Below are 22,133 nucleotides of genomic sequence, written 5' to 3' on the forward strand. Positions count from 1 at the left end.
TCAGGCTTCTAGTTCCTGTTAGAATTTTAATCGGAAAGTTTTCTGCTAATCTGATTGATAAAACCGGAACTTCTTTCCGAAATGGCACAAAGAAAAAAAAATGGCATCAAGAGATCACATTTATCATAGATTCCCGATGTTTCACACAAAGTTCAATAAATCTTCTGAAAAATCCACATGCTTTCATAAAGTAGCCAGGAGACGAGAGCGAATGAATACGTCACTGTTGTGCGTCTAGTGAACACTGAATGGGGAGTCGAATGAATGGGTGGGGGGATTAACATTTGAACATGTCGCAGAGAAGCTTCTCCATGGAGGTGTTTCCGATCGTCCTGTGGAAGAACATTCCCTCCACTCGTTCTGAAGGTACGTAGCGAAGGGATGGCAGCATTAGCAACAGGCGTCCGAATCTGTAATAATCAAGTTCATTTATTAGGATGAAATCTCATACAGCGAAACTCCGTTACAACGAATTTCAAGGGACTGCAATTTTTGCTCGTAGTAATGGGAATTTCGTTTTGATGGCATTCAAGCAATGTAAGACAGTCACTAACATAACGAACATTGAAAAAAAAGTTTTGGTTTGAAAGTTTTAAATCTCTAAACAGTGTTTATAAATGTCACTTAAAATAGGGGTTAAAGGGTTATCCATTACGAAACTTTTAGATAGAAAATTGACAATGAATAACCCTTCATCTAAAAGTTGTTTCCTACTGATCTTACTACAGTCAGCTCTCGATAACTTGACGGCTAAAGCGTTCGAGTAATTGGTAGTTCGCGTTATGGGAAGTTTAAACAACAGCCTCAAGTGATTGGGACCCGATGAAAACTTCGAGATATAGGAAAATTCGAGTTATCGAGATTCGACTGTATGTCTATTCTTCCCTTAAAGTTACAACTTTGATCTGTGGCTGTTCTACAAACACCGATTCTGTTCATAAAGAAATGATCAAGAGATATCATTCTGGTATTTTTTATGTTTTTTAATCCGCTTCATAGTGTTATTTTGCTTTTTGTCAAAATGCATTCATCATGAAATTACCAAAATATTGGAAGTTTGTTATTGACACCGTATTTTCTTCCTTAAACAAGAGCACGTTTGCTGGTTTGGAACATTCCAATTGATTGTTGCAGCAACTGGGGTATTCATATTATTATTTTTTTTTTTTTTAATGTGTCTTTTCGTACGTATAGGTCTTAAACGGGAGACTTTAATTACTTTAAATTATCTTATAATTTTTTGACGATTTGTCCTTTATACGCGTTATTTGTTTTATAAATATTTTACTCATTTTTCATTGTACAACATTTATTGCCTACCTGAATGGGTGTGTTGGGTGTTGCGTTTTCACATGTTGTTGCAGCATTAGTTGCGCCTGGTCCTGCAAACCTTCCACTTGATGAGCATCTTTCAAGCCACGAGCGTCTACAACAATTAAAATTCATTTCGGGTGTAAATAAAATTAATAGCACACCAAAATTGAAGCAAAAAACAACAGCATTATGTATTCAAGTTTTTTGATAGTCAATTTTGAATGGAAAAAATTAGTAGTTGGAAGAGTTGACTTTTGATTCCGTGGGTATCAAATGTCACTTTAAAAAATGAACACATGTATCTTACTTTACAATAATTAATTAATTTACATTTTGCTACAGAATAATAAACTCTTGTTTGCAGCATGAGCGTATGCAGAAGTGGAGCAAGGTGAGGCAGCAGCCCCATATATACGCAATGCAATACCTTTTATAAGGATAAAGAACAAAATACATCATTACATGGTTTCTGAAATCTGTCAGAGGGGGATTCATTCCTCCCCCACATCCGATCACCCGAATAACGGGTCTGCCCCCCCCTTCCCCGCCCCTTCCATTTTGAGCTGGATACGCCCTTGTGTTCCAGAAAGCAGAATATGGGAATGAAGCAGATTATGAGAAAGCAAATAGTGAGAAATGAAAATCACAACTGTAAAATACATATATTTACCCAATTTTTAATTTGTGGTAGTCATAATCGTATTATCACGCTGCTCAAATTCATTTTTTTTTTTTTGTACAAGTTTGCGTTCATATTCTGCCGCACCCACACGTGACCACTGCTGCACCCGATTCATTCGGCGTGGCAAGCCTGGAGCGGTTGCTCGGTCACAGAAACATTTTCATCTTCACTTTCACTTTTCCCGTTTTGAAGAAAAAGAAATTTGCTTCGCCCCGTTATTGCTGCTTTTACTTGATATTGCGCTTTGCCCCATATTGCGCTCTTTCTTCACCAACTTTTCATTCTTGATCACATACATTATTTATTTTACTAGAAATCAAATACAGTATAACTTCGATCGATACCCGATTTAACGATTTCCTCAATTTAGTGATACATTTCACTGGTCCGGATTTCACTGCATTGAATATCTATGCTTCTGATTTAACGATATCCTTGATTTTACGATTAATTTTTACAGTCCCTTGACAATCGTTAAATTGGGGTTATACTGTAAATACTAAATAGCAACAATATTTTCAACCTATAAGAACGGCGCAATCTGATTACCATACCACTAAAAAAAATTGAAACTGTGAAGCAACCAAACCACTGTAACTTCAACAACTGCAGCACTGACAACTCTGTACTACCTTTCGTATGCTTACCGAGTGTTTTACCGCTGAGCCAAAAGAACCTCAAGCCTCGGGGGAAAAGTTGGGTTTTGTGCACTCTGAGCCCCTCTCGTATCGGGTGACTTTAACCCATTTCTGAGCGGCCGTTTCTTGAAACTTTTAGGTACTGCGGAGCTATAGTTGGAGCAAACCTAACCTGGCGGCGTCATAATGCTTTGATTAGGATCCCCGTAGCCATCGCCTTGCTGCCAGGTTAGGTTAGCCCCAGCAAAAGGAATAAAAATAGTAAAATATGGAAGTTTAGTTAGTGATCTGCATTAAAATATTAATCCTCCAACGGTTGTTTAACTATTTGAGCGTTTCTAGATCAATATTATTTAAAAAAAAATTACTGAAAATATTCTCCGCAGATAATTTTATTACTAACTATCACATTGGACACATTCTATAGGGGCTCTCTGTAGTATTTATAATTAACTAGAAAAAGGGCACTGCAAAAAATAGAACCGGCCTTAGCTACCACCCATAATGCAAGTATAACGAAATTCAAAAAAGCTCATTTAGCAGATAAGAGTAGTACATAAATTTTTTAAAACTTAAACAATCAAAGAAAACTAAAAAATTGTGTAAACATGCAGCAAATATGCTCACCGGCTTTGAAGAGAGCGATGGCTTTCAAACAGGCGAATTCGGCCGGATCAACGCCGACCGCCTTGAAGCGAGCCAACGTTTCCTGCAAAGTCCGGACGTCAGCCAGAGTCAGGGCAGCTTTACCGTTGGGCAGGTGTCCCGTCCCCAGATGCTCTGCCGGGGTAAAGAGGGGTGGACTCTGCTCCAAGGGCATGCACCACTGGATGGCACACAGCAGAAACAACTCCGACCATGCTTCTTCGAGTAGAATAACCTAAGGGTAAGAGAGAATTAGACATCAGACATCATTTACCTGAAAATGTTCTCCTAAAGACAGTGCTGTAGTTGGGGTGGGGGTTTGGGGTCTTCTCCTGAAACGTTTGGTTTGTTTATTGTGAAAATAATGCAAATAATGTTGTTTGGCTTCAAGAGAAAGGTTTGACCACGGAGGGATGGAGGATAACATTGAAGTTGGAAACATTATTTGAGGCGGTGAGAAGCAAAAGGATGTAAGTGGCAAAATTAAAAATTTGGAGATAACCAGTACACATGGTAGGTGAACCTCTCCTCTGTCTTGAGGCAAGAAATGGTACTAGTAGCCCTGGTAGTTGCTGCTATACAGTTTGATTTAGAAAAAAAAATTCAATGAAAGCCTACCTAGGATATTATCTTTAAAAGCGTTTTACTCAAAACTTGAAAATGTCCACTTACATACCTTTGCTTCTCACTGCCTCATTTGTAATAGTTAGAATCTGCTAGAAAGCGCCGAGTAGTAATAGGCACGTTCTCGCTGATCATATCTATTACAAAACAATAACAAACAACCAATTACAAGTGATGCAAATGATGTTTCCGGTTCATGGTCATCGCCATCTCTCCATGGACAAGCTTTACTTTTTTTTTTCGGTGAGTCCCCCCCCCCCCCCCAAAACCTAAGGTGATTTTCCTTAATTTTTTCCCAACTACTGCAGAGTTTTGCATTTGCTAAAGACCTTTTGTTTGTGTTCTTGCTGACACAAATAATCACACAATCTTAAATAGAAAGACCATAGTATTTTATTATTTTGATGTTTCTAATCAGCTTATCCAAACGAATACAAAATTTTGAATTTCGAAAACGTTTAGTTCAAACTAGCTTAACCTGAGAACACATACATAATACCTACGCTTTGGAATTGAAAACATAAGCAATGTAAGAAAATATACAATGTATAACTGTTGAGAAACCTTGAAATATTGATGGAATTTGATACAAAATTTGTTGCGGAAAATTTTAGCGAAAAGAATCTAGGATTTTTTTTTCTTTTCTTTTTTACCTTGTTGATATAAATAAAGCACCAAAAACAATGAAAAATTATCCACATAAAAACAAGTCATAAACTGGAGTTCTATAAACGGGAAATCCAGAAGAAGGTATTTCCAGAATGATTGAATTGCCGCCATAAAGATTTGATTAATAAGTTCAGTTTATTTCCCAATATTCGAAAGCACAATTTCGCACGACTTGAAGAATTCGACACAAAGTAAACTATTCAAACACATAGTGCAGTGCTATAAGAGTAGTGAATTAAAATTCCTTCTATGACGTAACTGCTAAAAAGGCAAACTGAGGCAAGATTTCATCTCTGTCCATAATATTTGATATTTAAGACATTGTGAAGATTTTTGAAAATGAATTTTTTATCGGAATAATTTTTAAAGCCATTAATGAAAAATTTAAGCCAGGTTGAAGATCGGCAATGTTAAAATATTTAATTTAATCTACAGAAAGATCACAAAAGTTACTTCACCAGTTCCTTACCTGATCTCTGAATGGCAGATTGGCAAAAGATGGAAGATTCTTTGCCCACTTGACTGCCATGAAAAGGAGTCTGGCAGAAGTCTCGTAAATGGTTTCCTGTCCTGGTGGTGGGCAACTAAATACAGGTCCCCCAACTTCCTGGGGCCCATAGGGGCCACTCGGTCCCACCATCGGAATGCCTTGGCGTTGCTGTTGTTGTTGCTGCTGCTCCAGCAGTTCTTCCCGAGAGATGTCGGACATGTGACTATCCAATGCTAGAAAGAAACGAATTATGGGTTAATCATCAAAGCCAAAGCCAATGTTTATTTGTATAGTGAATCATGCTAGTAAATTGACGATCTCGGTGTAAGAAGAGGAAATATCTACTTTTTGCCGGTTTTGTGCTTTACATTGAAATAAGGTAGATGAGCCAAAAGTGGCCAGTGTTCTTAAAGTAGACCTCGGAAATGTGACTAACCAATGCTAGAACGAAACAAATTATGGGTTCAGTCATCAAAATCAACAGCCAATGTTTATTTGGATAATGAATCATGCTAAGACTTCGGTGTAAGAAAGGGACAGATCTACTTTTTGTCGGTTTCGTGTTTTACATTGAAATAAGCTAGGTCAGTCAAAAGTGGCCTGTAATAACTTGGTAGACTACCCCCTCAAAAGTAGAATTCATTTTATTTTGTATCACAAAACGGTGGTAGTGCATTTAAAAACATGTATCTGCAACGAAAATGGCTGAATTTGAAGAGATTACCTTGCTCTGTCTCCCTTGTATGCAGTGATTTCACTTTTGAGGTGAAATACTAGTTCTAATTTCCAGGTAAGAGTATATTTTAATTTACTTGTGTTTAGATACTTATAGAATTTTGAGTAAAAATACATTCTCCGATGGATAATTTCGTTCTTTATAACCACACTAGCAAAAATACCCGGCGTTGCCTGGGTCAGTAATAATTGTGAGAAGCAATCGTTACTTTCTTTTGTTTTCTGTTTTAACTGAAAGAACTCAAAACACACCGCTTTGACGTGATTAAAAATTGAGCGTCTTTCTTACCCATAAAAGTAAAATAGCAATAAGTATAAAGAACGAACGAGTATTCATTTAGAAACGAAAGCACGAATTGAAGCACATGAAAATATGAAGAATTTCCAAAATACTAACTAACAAAAACAAAGATCACTAACAAAAAATGTGCGCTTTATTTAATTAAATAGTACACACACACACACACACAAAAAAAAAAAAAAAGCTCTCTACTATGTTTCTCTAAGTGTGCAAAAAGTACAGTTTCCAAATGTTTAAATGACTTTAATCTCATGTTTACTCCGGAGAAGCCTGCCCCCTTAAATGTATCAAAAGGTATGATTAAAACTGAAAATCAGGGGGAAGGATGGTAAATGAAATGTCGGCGAATCTTGGAAGACACTCAAAAAATCACACAAAATAGATCTTGAAAACCTTCAGGAGTTGTAAAGAAGTTAGTTTCGGTAATTCTAAAAAAATCCAATTCGAGTGTGGTCAACTATTCTTAAATAAAGTGAAACAGTTCCCTTATGATCCCGATCTCCGTCAAATACATAACATCCGGCGCTGCACCGGAAATCTAAATATTGTATAATTTATAACTTCTTACCGTAAAAATCGTCCCAAAAAAGGGTCAACAATTACTACAAATCCTGATTATAATACAGTCCCTTTATAGTCAGAACATCAAACCTTTAAAATCCCCTCCAAAAGGAAATCAACTGTTTCTAAATAACGTAAACGGTCCTGATTACAATACGAAAAAGTTCAGAGTAAAAATACCATTAAAATCAGAGTAAGCACAACTGTTTTTTTTTAAGTTCCCATTTAAATGAGGATAATAGTACAAAAAACTTCTCATATCGCAAAGAGAAAAATTCCCAAAAATCTCTATTAGAATGGTCTCTATCAGCGTTTTCAAATAACATTTCCCTCTGATTTTCTCAGTTATGATTATTTCCAAAAATCTTCATCAGTACAGCTCCCATAGGATAAAAAACAAAAACAAAATAAAAGAAAAAAAGAAAGAAAGAACAATATTCTCCATTGTCGCCATTAAAATAGGGACATTAATTTCCCAAAATCCTAATTGGCATCATTAACCTTTAAAAATACACACACAAAAAAGAAAAAAGAAAATGAAAAGTTTCATAAAAGTTTAAATAATTCGCCAATGCACTTAAGTAGTTAGTAGCCTGGTAAGACTGGAGATAAAAAATGGATTTGGTGGATTCATTTACATTTTAATATTAGTTTTAATGTTATTTAAGAGTGTTGTTTCACTAATTTTGCGGATTAATTTTAACTTCAATACCTCATAGTACTTAATGATCTTTTTACCAAAATTAATTTGGCGGAATTTTTACATTTTAATGCAACTTTTGTGATGGCTGTAGCGCCAAAAGTTTTGAACACTCGTCTCGAACACGTTATTATAACTCTGCCTATCAAATACGTTTTTAAAATGTCATTTTATATTTCTTGCAATTAAAAGCAACGTTAAGATGTAAAATAATAAATTATAATCCATTATTTATCGCCAAAGGACCACAGTACCATACATTCAGCAGAGACTTGCCAAGTTTATGAAACTGCGTAAAATGTTTGGTTAATCTATATTCATAAGATATGATTTTTAATTCCGAACAGAAGATGCTATAAAGAAAATATTTTGCATGTATTTGGCCGTTTCTGGCCAAAAATGAATCTTTCTTCGACGGTAACTGGGGGTAGGGGGCAGACTCTATTTCATGACTTTATTTAGTTAACAGATAATTGTACGTAGCAAAAATATCGGGTCTGTAGTAATTATGAGAAACAATCGCTACTTTTATTCGTTCTCTGCTATAACTGAAATAACTCAAAACACACCGCTTTGACGTGATTAAAAAAAGAGCTTCTTCCCTTACCCATAAAAGTAAAATGGCAATAAGTATGAAGAACAAAATAGTACTCTTTTAGAAACGAAAAAACGGTATTGAAGCATATACAAATTTGAGGAATTTCCAAAATATAAAATTAAACTTCACTTGTTCAAAAATATTTATCTTTTTTTCTTTCTTTTTTAACATAGTCTAAAACCTTTTCTATATTGCTATTGAAGTACAAACTTTTAAAAAGTGTAGCCGCTCATAATCCCTTACTGCGATTTAAAATGTTATTAAATTTGCGTTAATCGTTTTGGGATACCTTAAATGAGACTCCTCCTCCCTACTTTGTAAAGCTGTGTGTTACTAATTTTCATCGAAGAAATAGAGTCGCCAAATACAGAGATACTTCTGGTGATTATAAAATGATGCTACTCGAAATGTTTCCAATAAACAGTAAAAATTTGGCAATTGTTTGAAAGTGTATGCAAAGACAAATTAATGGAAGTTTTTGTGCTGTTTATGGATTCGCTTAATTTAGTTGGCGAATTAGTTTACGCGTTAACAAATTTAAAGAAAGAAATATTAAAGAAATGGCGATATTAGATTACATGGTGAAAACCGAGAAACAGTATTGCGTAGTCTTTAGCTTCAAAAAGAGCGACAGTTGAAAAAAATGCCAAATGCCTTAGCTATTAAAATGATTCCACAAAACAAAAATTGGCTAGATTCCTGCTGATCAATTAAATATCCATTCAACACAAATAAATTTAAAAAAAAAAAACCATTAATTGCTTCAAAGTTGCATTAAAATGGAAAATAATCAACCAAATCCATGTATTATTTTCCAATCTTGTGCAAAAATCTTACTCCAAGATTTGCCTTGAGCAGTCGCAAAAAGCAAAGATAGTCAAAAAATACAACAATTTTCGCTATCGACAGAGAGTTGAGATGATACACTAAATACTGTATTGAGTTGAGGAAAGCCTTCGAACATGGAACTAAAAAGCTCATAACTCGTTCTTTATTCTACTTAGAAATTTCGAACAGGTGCCATCTTCAGCAGAAAAATCAGAGCTTTTGATGGACATATAATGTTAATATGTGCAAGTATTTTTTCATCCCCATATTAGAGAATTTATACGAAAATTGTGTTTTATTGCCCCCTAAGGGGGTTTTGCCCCCCATAACGGGACGAAAACTACCCTATGTGTTATTCTGATGCATGAGCTATATTATTGTAAAGTTTCATCGAAATCCATTCAGTAGTTTTTGCGTGAAAGAGTAACAAACATCCATACATCCATACATCCATACAGACAAACTTTCGCATATATAATAGTAGTAAGATACACTTAAATTGAATTTAACTCCATGAAATTCAACAGCCTAATAGTTTTACGTTTACGTCACGCAAATGATGACCACATGCATGTCCTCGCCACCTTAAGGAGGAAAAAATGAAAACTAATGTAGCAAGTTAACTTTTAATGTTCCAATGTACCATAATATGTTTTTTTAACATTACACATTGTTCTGCTATCATTTTTGAAAATGCTTGCATGGCAGGTCGGGATCGAAAAAATATGAATTGGAAGTTTTTCCTGGTAACTGTCTTCTAATTAGGATTTTTTCTTTTCGTTCGACATTGTATTTCTAGAAGTAAAAATAGTTTTCGGATTTCTTTTTCCTTTTTTTTTTGAGCAATCACGATTGCTTATTGTTCTCATGTGACTGTTTTTGACGTTCCTATCATTTTATTTTCCCACCGCCACCCTCTGCAGCACCACCGTCGACCGGGTCCTCACGATGCTGCACCTATAGCGAAAGCCGTCTCCAGGTTGCATCCATGTCCTACACACACGCGCATACATACACAACTACACACACACACGAACACACGGCCCTTTTGACACTTCACACACGTGTTCGTAAACACCGGAAAACGAGGACATTTTAAAATTTTAATAAAAAACAATTTTTTACCATAAGACTGATCCCCTGATAGCGAAAACACCGTTAGTTCAAACCGAGGACGTCCTCGGTTTGCGGTGCGTCCTCGCTTTGAAGGTGTGTAAACATGTTCAGGTCCTCGCTTTCCACCATCCGCGGACACACACACACACACACACAAACACATACACACACACATAAACACAACAGACACAAACACACATGCCTGCACACACATACACATACCCCCTACACACAAACACACGTACCCCCAACACACAAACACACACGCCTACATACACACACTCGTGATTGCGAAAAACATAATTTGAATTCAAGATGTCAAAATTCAAATTATTATTATTTTTTTTTTTTTGTTATGTGATTTCAAGGCATGGGTCAGCCTTGGAATACTGTGATTCAAAGCTGACCCACAAGTTGCAATTTAGTACCTCAGAACCAGACTGACGAAAGTCACTTAATTGCTACCTCGCAGGAGAGCAGGAAAACTATCGTCTAGTGCAGGGCTGTCCAACTGCAAAGAACCCACAGGTCAGAATTCCGGTCACTGATCACATGGCGGGCTGCAGTTTGAAAAAGTTGAACAATAACCTCTTACCTTAATACACTAACAATTAATAGTAATTAATTATTAATTATAAAACTATGAAACAGAAGGATTATAAAACAATTTTAAATTTTAATGGGAGAACTGAGGTCGATCCGCCTTCTTTACAAAGGCAGGAATGTCAACATCGATGTATGTCAATAGCGATGCGGGCCGCACATTAAGTATGTGTTGGTAGGCCGCATGCTGCTCACGGGTCGCCAGTTGGACAGCTCTGGTCTAGTGCATGCAAAGGATGGGGCTCGCGCTATTTTATGCTTGCAAATAATTATATAGGATTTTTTAAAAATAGAATTACGTCGTAATGACTCGATGTGGAATGAAATTCTGTACAAAAAGTGAATAACCTGAAAATTGCCGTTTTTGGACTTACGTTAGTCTGGCTTGGAGGCTGGGCCGTATACAAGAGGAAGGGGGTTCTTAGGGTTCAGCCCCTCCCCCCCCCCCCCCCCGAAAAGTTCGGTTTGACATTTAAATGTTCGTTTATACTTAAAAATTTCTAAAAAATGTTGTTCCAAAACTCAAATGTCTTTCATATGTATATTAATTGCATAAAACGCTTTCATAATAGATAACCCGACGACTTGAACATTAGCACAAACAGCGCAAAGCTCCGTATGAAAGTTTTTAAACCCTCCCCGAAATTATTTTTTGGTTACGGCCCTGCTCGGTGGTACAGAATTTTGAAATTGCATTCAAAAATAGTTAAACTTTATTCCACAGAAAAAAAAAATGCATTTCATATCTGTTACAGATAAGTGTAACATTCAACACAAAAAAAAAAAAAAAAAAAAATCGGGCAAATGCACCTAATCAAAAAATTATGAAAAATCATCAAAGCTTAACTATGGTCATCTTTGGCTCACTTATTTGTATAAAGAAAGATATTATCTTCCATTCTATGAAAGAACGAGACACACCAACAAATATTTCATAAAGTAAAACTAGTATGTTGTGGCCATCACGAAACTTTCTTCTATATTTTTCTTTTTTTTTTTCTGATCCCTCCCCATGCTTGACGAGGAAGCAATATTCCCAACAAAAACAAAATTACACATGCAAAAACTTGACGACTATCCCAATGTCTGAATTATTGCAAAAGCAAAGCAAAGAGCGAAAATTGAAAGTTTTTTTAAAAGCCTTGCTTGAATTAATTACAAATATTTTATTTGTTAACAAACATAAGATGGCAACAGTTAAAAATTTTAAATCATTGAGATAATATTTCCTATCATTTCCATACAATTAAAATCACGAGAAATACGCAGACGGCAATCTATTACGATTTATCTTTCTTATTGTTGCATTAATAAAAATATTTTTATTCGCAAAAAAAAAAAAAAAAAAAAAAATCAACACCTCTTGGAGCGATCGGCGTCAAAATTGAACCAAAGCCTGTTTACACATGGATTCACATATATTCCAAATTTCAACCAGAACGTAGCATTACTTCTTGAGATAGGACACTCAAAATGGAAAAAAAGAACGGGTGATTGCGCTACCCCCTTTTTAGCTGTTGACACAAAAATAAAATCAGTTCTTATACCCACTAAGGGCTACTTGCCGATAAATTTTTCTTTCATTCCGTTCATTATTTCTTGAGATACAGCAGTCACAATTGACGACAAAAAACGTTCCATAGCTCAACCCCCGTTTGCGTTATTGACACCAAAATTGAATCAGCACCTGTCCCTGTTAATACCAACATATGGACCAAATTTTGTTTGATTCCGCCAGTTACTTCCTGAGTAATAGCAAGCACGCGTAACTCGAAAAACGTCCCATTGCTCCACCCCCCTTGGAGGAATTCGCGCCAAAAACTAATGGGCACAAGTTCACATAGGGGCACATATGTGTACCAAATTTCGTTCGATTTCATGCGGTAGTTTTTGTTGTAGAGCGGCCACAAAAAACTGGTCACACACAGACGTGACACACATACACACACACATACAGACAGACAGACATTTTCCAAAAATGGTCGAAATGGACTCAGCACACCTCAAAACGTTCGAATCCGTCAAAATTCGAAATTCGAAAATTTGCACGAATCCAATACTTTCTTCTATATATTAGATATAGAAGAAAGTAAAAAGCTAAAGATACGTAACTGGCAACAATTCAGAAGAAGAACGATTGGCTCCTTTTTCATGAGACTCGTACTATTTTCTTTATTGAAACCAATATTTTTTGAATTATAATTAAAAATCCAAATTATATTTGTATTATTACATATATTTGGAACTCCAATCCATTAGTTACAAGTAGCTTTATATTTTGTTCAAATTGGTTTCCTACAGGTAAATACTAATATAATATTAAATATCGAAACTAAATCTTTAAAAATGTGTTTTTAAAACTGTTTCGCAATGCATGAAAGTTTTTTAATGTGGAGGTGTCCCCTTCCAGCACCGAGGTTTTAAAAAATCCATAAAAACCAGTAAACCGGTGTTTTGAATCAGCAGCAAAAGACTGCGCTTTTTGTTGAGGAGAAAGAATAAAAGGCTTTGAATTATACGCCACGCCGCTTCACTTTAAATTTTACTTCTTTCACGAAACTCATGTAACTTGATACTCTTACGAGTGTTATCCTCCCCCTCCCCTCACACCTCGCTTGGAAAACATGGAAAATATATTCCGAAGCTACAGAAGCAGCAATCTGAGAAACTTAATTTTCGTTTAAAAGCCTTACTTTTATTGTACGTGGCGACGCACTAAAACTTGAGCGATTGACACTATAGGTGATGTCCAAAGAATATAATCAAACATTTAAGTTTTTTGAAAGAATACTATAAAAACGGATATTTTCTAAGTGATCTAATTTATAATAAAGTAAATAAAGTAAAAAAATCCCGAAGGCTTTATTTTTCATGTTCAAATCCCTTTCTTTCAGCAGCAAATACAACTGGAAAGTTAAAAACTTAATCAAGGTATATGATTCAAAACTTCCTTTGAAAACTTACAAAAATAACGCTGAAAGCGAAGAAGGAAAAATAAGAGGAGTTTTAACACATAGAGGGAACTTTTTTTTTTTTTTACTGAAGTTCATGAAAAATAGGAAACATTCAAACCTTGATTAACAAATGAGTCAACTGGGCTCAAGGGGCCTCCAAGGTTTAAGATCTCCATTTGTGTTTATAGTCACCACATTATATGTAATACAACTCGTATTTATTAGGCTTTGAATATAAACTTATTAAAAACAAAAAAGCTGTTAAAATTAGGTTGTTTCCAATTTTTCAAAAATATATTTTTCTGAAAGAGCATGGTCAAAAGCATGGGATAAGTTACTTTTTTTTCCCCCCTTCATTTTCGCTGCTGATGTCACAAGTGAGCAAATCGCTAGGGTTACCGAAATAAAGTTTCAGGCCGGCGATATCTTGCAAGAAAAGACAACCCCGCAACTCCGATTCAAGATGGCTTTCATCACTAGTGACGTCACACGATGGAACATTTTAATTTAAAACTCAGACATTTGAAACAATTAATTAAAAAATGATGGGAAAATAAAAGTATTTTCTGGGTCCATGTTTCTTTTTTTTTTTTGCTTATTCTACCAATTTTAGTGGGTAAAAGTAGTACTTTTTACTGAAGGAAATATTTCCATTGTTGTGTCTTTTTCTTTGATTCTTCCAGGATTTGTGGTTTGAAGTAAATATTCTTTATATTTACATACCAAATTATCTTTAAGTATTATATTAAAAACTATTTTTTGCAAATGAGTAAAAATTGCATTTAAATACGGAAACTTAAGTTCGGAACAATCTTTTGCTTTTATTCATATCGCTAATGTTGACAATGTTCAATTTCAATGCATTAAAAGAAGGCTACTAAAGAGATTTCGGTTTAGGCATTTCAAATAAAGTGCATATAGAAGAAACAAAGTTGAGTATTATTAGGATTCATAAAACGCAAGAACTGCTTAAAAAAAATGTGATGATGTATTATGGCCTCTTCTTCCTACACGAAACATGTAAAGGTATGCAATATGTTTTATGTAAAAAGAGGAGGGGAGGAAGGGCCTGCATAAACTCTTAGCCCAGGGCCTTGGCATATGTTGAAATCATTTTAAAACTAGCATGAAAATTAAAAATTACAAATTCATTCCAATAGTCGTCGTATACGTTTAAAGAAAAAACCTTTACATTACTTGTGCTGTATTTTGGAAAATAAAATGTTAAAAAATAACCCGAGTCGCTAGTTTAGCTAAAAAAAAATACAATGTTTTTATTTAAGTGAATGTTATTAAAATTAATTGTTATTTTTATTCATGACAAAAGGAAAAGTATTTTAAAATCCTTCACTTATTGAATCCTTTATTTGGTTTTAATGCTGGGCTTGTTCTTTCAACAGAGAAAAGAAATACTGGTTTCTATGTTGAAAAATATATTTTTTTTAATTTTTTTTACGTCAAATCTAATTCAAAAACTCGGTTTCTTCCACCTAAAAAATAAACAATGAAAACAAAGAGAGGTTTCTTTTGGTAAAAATAAAAAATTTAGCTTTTTAAACATATTTTTTAATCTTTCTTTTTCTTTACCTTTTCATATTATCTTGCAAAAAGAACCGAACACAACGTATACTTCGTTAGTTTCATTAACGCTAAATTGCATTTATTACAATTCTCATCTGTTTAAAAATAATTAGATGAGTCCAGCGGTATGCAAAACCATGGAATCGAAACCTCCCCCTCCCCCCATTAGTATTATATTCATAAAACCGATTATTTTTTATTCATTGCGTTCATTTGTTCTCATTAGAAAGCTAATTGAATACCTTTCAGGTAATTTAATTTCCCCGAGACAAAAAAAAAATACCGCTACTCATCTCGACAAATAAAATAATTTAAATTTTTTACCACCTTAAGGTAAAAAAAAGAAGCAAAAAAAAAGACATTTTCACTTGGTTTGCTTCCATATTCAATTACCAGGCCCAATGATCCAAACATTATGTCAAAAAATGCTTTTCTCCCGCTTTTGTGTGCATCTTTTCTTCTTAATCAAGCTGTTATTTTTTCCTCCGTCTGCCATTGTTTCACCAGACGTAAAATAAAATTTCAGCCCACAAAAAATACTCAAGGTATTCTCCCCAACTTAAACTCATTTCTCCATTGTTTCAGTGAATTTAATTTTCTTCCAAATAAAAGAAGAAAAAAAAAAGTAAGTATTCTCGCATCTTAATAAACATTTCTTTTTAAGTTTCTTTCCGTTAATTTCTCTAATCGCGTTCCTAAACATTAACTTTTTTTTAATGCTTTTCATTTTTTTTGCCAGTGGACGCTGACTTATTAAAAATGTCCAGTTTCTTTCAGGCAGTTACTCATTAGCTCTTTAATGCTTTTTCGTAGCTAGGCTGGATGGATTCACTTCGTTTTTATGCCCAGTAATTTCATTAAAGTAGGGAAAACCGCATTTTGTGCCGCTGTCAACTTTTGTGTCTCACATACTGTCTAATGACATGGATTTAGGGGAAAAAACCGAAGCGTAGGGGAAAAAATAATCTGCACAAGGTTGTTCATTTTTCTCTTCTGATTCTTTTTTCCCTTTTAAAAGTAACTTTAAGTAATGAAGTGTATGAAAATAGGGTGCAATAAAAAAAGGGGGCCTTAAAAACAGCGTAACCTTTTCTTTTTCTAGTTTTGAATGCGGTTTTTTAAAGGAAAGGAGAATTAATTTTTCTAGTACTTAGCATTTTCTAAGAATCAGAACATGTCTGGAATAAAAGAAGCTTTAAAAAGGATTACATAAAGAACTGCTTAACATTTAATACGATTTAAAATCCGTTTCTTTTCCTTAATAATATTCTACTTTAATGTAAAGAAAGCAAAAAATCATTAAAAAAATAATTGGAATCGTAGAAAATACATGTATTGAGCTGAAAATTGTGTTTAATAGTTGCCGCAACGCGAAAATAATTTAGAAAAATCTAAGCACAAAATATGCATTTCTTTTGTCTTTCAAAAGGTGTCGTATTTAAACACACATAAATAATAGAAATACGTTTATGTTACGTGTTAAACATAAACATGATGAAATTCGCACAATTCTCGTCATTCTAAATCACAAAGGAAAAAAAAACCAGACGAGTTGAGTTGTCTCGTCTCTGGATAAAGTCTTAGTAGTTAGTCTTTTATTGTTTCAAGGATTATATCAATCTTCACCATAGGTTTAGCCCATGAATTGAAAACGTAAAAAAAACGTAATTTGTCACTATATATACAGATTTTAAAAATTAAGAACTTAAACTGCATTGAAATCCTTTAGTAAAATAAAAAAGATGCTTTTGAAATGCTTTCAAAAATTATTTCCGAATTCCCGCAACTAAAATGTCTGTAACAACTAAAAACTCTTTCTACGCTTCCGAGTAAATTAAACCAATGACACTCCTAATCCAAACTTTCCCGTTACAAACCATGTCAGAGTCATCACGAAAGTGCATAGGCGGCTAGTACGACGGACCAGAGGGGGGGGGGGGGGGCGCAAAGAGCCAGCTGCCTCCTCACTTCCGAAAGTAAAGGGGCCTTGTCCCCTCACTTTTCAGAGTTTCAAATTAATAATCGGTTGAAAAATGATTTTTTATTGGATGAGAGGATTCATTTCACGAAAGTAGTTACGAAGTTGTTGATTTAATTAAGCAGTAAAAGTTGCGCAAAATATGATAAAAATCAGCTCTCTAGGAGTGTTTGGCACCAAAAGGAAACAGTACCAGTTATTGTGAAGGTTCACTTTTCTTCCAAATATCATGTAAATCGTAGCCTTACTTCTACACATATAGTAGTCACATTTAACGGGAAAATGTTGTATTGCACCACCCCTTTAGAATTATTAGCAAACCCCCCCCCCCCTCCGGGTCTCCAACCTTTTTTCAATTCAAAGGTCACATTGTAAATTTTTGGAGCGGAGGCAGGCACCTAACAATATTTCAGTTTGGATAGTCTAGCTAGTGCTAGCTCCTCTCCCCCCCCCCCCTACTCCAAACACTCACTAATTTTATTTTTTAACTAAGCGCTCATCAGATTGGTAATTTTTGAGATTATCTGGGATTAGTTTTCTTTAAAAACACTTAAGAGGAAATACAGTAGAAACTCATTCATCCAGATTCCGGACTAGGGGATTCCAGATCGTCTGAATTTCTGAAAGTACGGACTGAACAAAATAACTTATAAATTGAACCAAGGTACGTAAACAAACTATTGTGCACAATAAAAATTGTATTTTGAATTCAAGAAAATGAAATGTTAAACTTCGTAAGAGAAAATTATAAAAATACAAAATAGGGACAACAAGTACTTTATTGCGCTATCACGTCTTTTATTTGTACAGTATGTAAATCATAATGGCTATGCGGAATTAATTAAGTCCGATTTAACAGGGTCCGGGTTAAAGAGGGTTTACTGCATATTATCAAATTTAAAAGAATGTTTTTCTTCCTGCTTGTAAGCGTTCAGCAGACAGCACAAAATATGTTTGTAAGGGAGATGTGACTCGCGACCGTAAGATAGAGACCCCTGCTCTGGAGGTATACCAATGGACCAATTTCTATCTGATTCCTTGTTTTACTTCTTAAGAAATAGCTGTCGCAATGAGCAAGAAAGAACGTTTGAATGCACCCCTACGGAGCTATTGGCGCCAAAATCGAATTAGCTTTTGATCCTCCTAAGGTTTATTTGTGGGCCAATTTTCCTTTAAATCCTTTCATTTTTTCTTCAGATATAGCAGTCACAAGTAATGAGAAAAAACACTCGATTGCTCACCCCCTTTGAGATATTGGCTGCAAAATTGAATCAGCGCCTGTACCCTCTAGGCTCTTGATATACACTAATTCTTGTTTAATTCCGCCCGTTACTAAATGAAATACAACAGTCACGCATAATGGAGAAAACGTCAGATTGCTCCACCTCCCTTCAAAGACTTGGCACCAAAAACTAATGAGGACCAACTCACATGGGAGCATATATGTGTACCAAATTTCGTTACTTTTTACGCTAGAGCGGTCACAAAAGACCGTCACACACATACAGACATACAGGCATTTTCCAATCGTCAAAATGGACTCAGCAGATCCAAATCGTACAAATCATTTTGAAAATTTTCATGAATCCAAGTGATAAAAGTTTTTTACGTGACAAAAAACTACCGAAAAATGTAAATTTAAATTTATATGCTATTAATATTAACTTAATACTATCCGAAAATCTTACATTTTGTGAAAACTTAAAAAAAAAAATTGTTTTAATTTTGAGATCTTGAATTCAAATTATGTTTTTCGAAATCACGAATTGAGATAGGACCTTACTCGTCGAGTTTCTTGTTTCTACTGATGGATGTTTTGTGCTGAATGCTGGATACTGTTTTCGCGTCGTAAAAAGGATTGTGTAAATAAGTCGAAAAGGTCGTTTATAAACTGATACATATTCATGTTTTAAATCGGTTTAATGTTTCTTTTATACTTTTAGTTTTATGTTGCTTCTGAGTTATTTTATCTAGAACTAACGGTTGCAAAAATACAGATCTATTGCTGTTATTCATTTTTGTTTTTGGCAACGATTAAAAAGCTTGTCCCATACAAGACTGAGTAGTACCTATATTAAAAGCAGAATAAAATAGGCATATACATAAATGTAATGAAATTTTACAATGGTTCGATCAAAAACTGTATACATGTATATATAAAACGCATTGTAGAGGGAGAGAGAGAGAGACTAGAAGGAAAAAATAATCCTTTCGTGCAACATAAGAAAAATGAGTTCCCATTTAGTACTGTAAGCAGATTATCTTTAAAGAAATCCTTTTTTCATAATTACGTCCCTTTGTATTAACATTATCAGGAATTTATGTAGCTATGAATGACTCAATTAAATATAAAACCAATATTTTTCCTAAACAATAAGTGCTTTAGCCCCTAAAATGGCGGCATGCAATATACCGACAGCTAATAGTTAATTCAATTGAGCTGCCTGTTTGTTGGTAATCTCAGAGAACGTCTGCCTCCAGCTCAGTGAGTGACTATTCCTGAGTGATGAGTCCAGCAGAAGTACGAAACTGCAGTCTCTGGGTGTCATAACCGGGCTGTCGATACATTGCATTCAATAATTCTGTACCTCAGAGCCAGAACAATGTAAGTCACATAATCGCTACTTTATAGGAGAGAGGAAAAAAGATTATCTGGCGCATGCAAAACATGTGGGACGCGCGCTCTTTTAATGCTGGTAAATAATTACAAAGGTGGTTTTTTTTTATATATAATTACGTTCACATGCCTCGATGCGGAATAGGATTCTACATACATTGCACGAAAAACTGAAAATCGCATGTTTTGGACATACGTCAGTCTGGCTCTGAGGTACAGATTTATCAGATTGGTACACATTTTCAACCAAACGTATGCCAGCTCTTTATATACGAAGTCCGGCTATTAATTTCCAGGACTGACGTAACTATAGGAGAACGAAAAGCCGGAAGATGGCGCAAATGATTGCATATAGCAGAGCGTTTTCTTGTGCATGTGCAGTGCAATCGGCGTCATTCTAAAGTAAGCAGTTCTCGTGGAAAGAGCGCATTAAAACGTAGCTCTCAAATTCTTGTCGTCGAAGTGAAAATGAAGCGAAGAATCAACATTAAATTTTGCTTCAAATTGGGCAAGACAGCTGAAGAGACCTACAAAAGGTTGAAACAAGTTCACTTGAACTTTTGAATGGTTTAAATACATTCGGGACGGGCGCAAAAGCATCGATGATGACCCAAGCACAGGTCGGCCGCAGTCCGTACGCACGCTAGAAGCAATTGAAAAAGTTCACATTATGTTGACAACAGAAATTGAAGAGCTATGTTTAATGCGCCTTTACACGAGAATCACTCACTTCAGAATGGCGCCGATTGCATTGCACATGTGCTAGAAAATGCTCTTCAATATGCAATCATTTGCACCATCTACCGGCTCTTTTACAGTTACCTCAGTCCTGGAAATTAATAGCCGGATCTTGTATTTTCAATAAGTGTGATGAAATACATCAAGGACACTTTCTGTTGAGACACGAGTCTATTGTTTTTAATGAGCATAATTTTCAGCAATCTAGAATCAATGCATGCTTTGTATGTAGCAGCAATTATAGTTGTGCGAATTCTTCATTTACTAGCTAGTGTTTGTTTATTTGAAAAGTTTTCTCCGTTCAAGTTTCATACAATAAACAGCCATAATAGTTTTTGAAATTTCTGAATAATTTTTAACATTTTACAAAATATTCTGACGATTCGTATGTTTTTTGGCAGACCGCAGTTTTTCAAGAAAATTGTAGTATTTACAGGTTTGTTTATCAATTACTACTTAAAGTCAGAAATTAAAAGAAAAAAAAAGGCTATTTAAAAAAAAAAGAAAAAAAAAAGCTCTTCAAGGAGAAACCCACAGAAGTTGAGAGTAATAAACTTTCCACCAAGCTGTTATATGGTCAGTGCACTACCATGTTAGAAACAATCTTGCTCGATGATCGATATAAAACAATTTGGATAAGGGAATACATTTCTAAAAATAATGGGAATGAATTTATTAATGATACGATAAGTTTCTGAGCCTCAGGGAAGAATTCGCAACTCCAGAGCTCGAATACGCTACCTTGAGATGATTAGCAATACTAACGAAAAGGTAAAACATTCCGTTCCACGTGTTCTCTTTGGGGTAAATTACAGTCTTCAGACAGTTTGTGGTGCAATGTCATTTCAGAGGAATAGTAAAGAAAGCTTCCCATAAACACGATGAAATATTACTGTCATTCACTAAGCTTCAAAGCAAGTTATAAGTAATGGCACTTGTTTGTTTTACCTTTTTCATCCGCCATTACACAACGGCTGCAGCACCTCCTATAGTTTATTGGAGTCGCGAATAATCTAGATTTCTAGGTTACCCCATCCATTTTTTATTGTCAGTTGTTTTATTTGAAAGTGGGTACATTTTAAAGTGAAGATTAAGGGGTGAACATTGATTGATTCTCTTAAAAGTTAAACACAGTAAACTGTAGAGAAAAGTAGCGGGTGGTATCGGACAATCATTCTCCTTAATATTTTCATCATTTCCTTAGTTACGAGAAGTATATAGGTAGTATAGTAGTAGTATTTTATAGTAGTATATAGTAGTAGTATTTTATAGTTGAATCAGAATCTTAAACGCGCTCTTCCTGCTTAGCCGATAGACAGTTTACTTTTAATGAAGATGATATCTTGTATCGGAATGTTATAAATTAGTTTTTATGTTGTGAATTTAAGTTTTTAACTTTTGTTTGAGATAATGTTTGTCTGGTAGCGCCTTCCACATAATAAATAAATAAATTTACATTGTATAAATAGTAGTTTTATAATTTTCGTTTAAAATGATGTCTGTCCGTAGCCTTCTATTCCAACTTCAAGAGTTTAGAGTTTTGAAATTTTTTGCACTGATTCACCATTTTTTTAATAAGCAAAATTATGCCATAAATATATTTTTTTAAAATTTCAATTTAATTATTTTTTTTTAAAAGGATTGCTTTAAATCGCTAAAACACAAAATTTTCTTGGTCAATACTCTATTCTTTCAACAATTATGCACATATCTAAGCTTTAATTTTTATTCGGTGATTTTAAAAATATTAATTCAATAAAA

At 34.6% G+C, this 22,133-nt stretch overlaps 1 protein-coding gene across 1 annotated transcript in view; it reads right to left on the bottom strand.

The window, feature by feature from the left end:
- Positions 1-277: 277 nt before the first annotated feature.
- Positions 278-22,133, bottom strand: part of LOC129225018 (photoreceptor-specific nuclear receptor-like) — a 76,111-nt gene continuing 54,255 nt past the window's right edge. The window contains exons 5-8 of the mRNA XM_054859565.1: positions 5,042-5,295; positions 3,262-3,514; positions 1,321-1,426; positions 278-410 (exon numbers count right to left, since the gene is read on the bottom strand). Coding sequence (XP_054715540.1) covers positions 278-410; positions 1,321-1,426; positions 3,262-3,514; positions 5,042-5,295 — 746 coding nt within the window. The remainder of the gene's footprint in view (positions 411-1,320; positions 1,427-3,261; positions 3,515-5,041; positions 5,296-22,133) is intronic.

This window comes from Uloborus diversus, chromosome 6, assembly GCF_026930045.1.
Source record: "Uloborus diversus isolate 005 chromosome 6, Udiv.v.3.1, whole genome shotgun sequence".
Lineage (NCBI taxonomy): Eukaryota > Metazoa > Arthropoda > Arachnida > Araneae > Uloboridae > Uloborus > Uloborus diversus.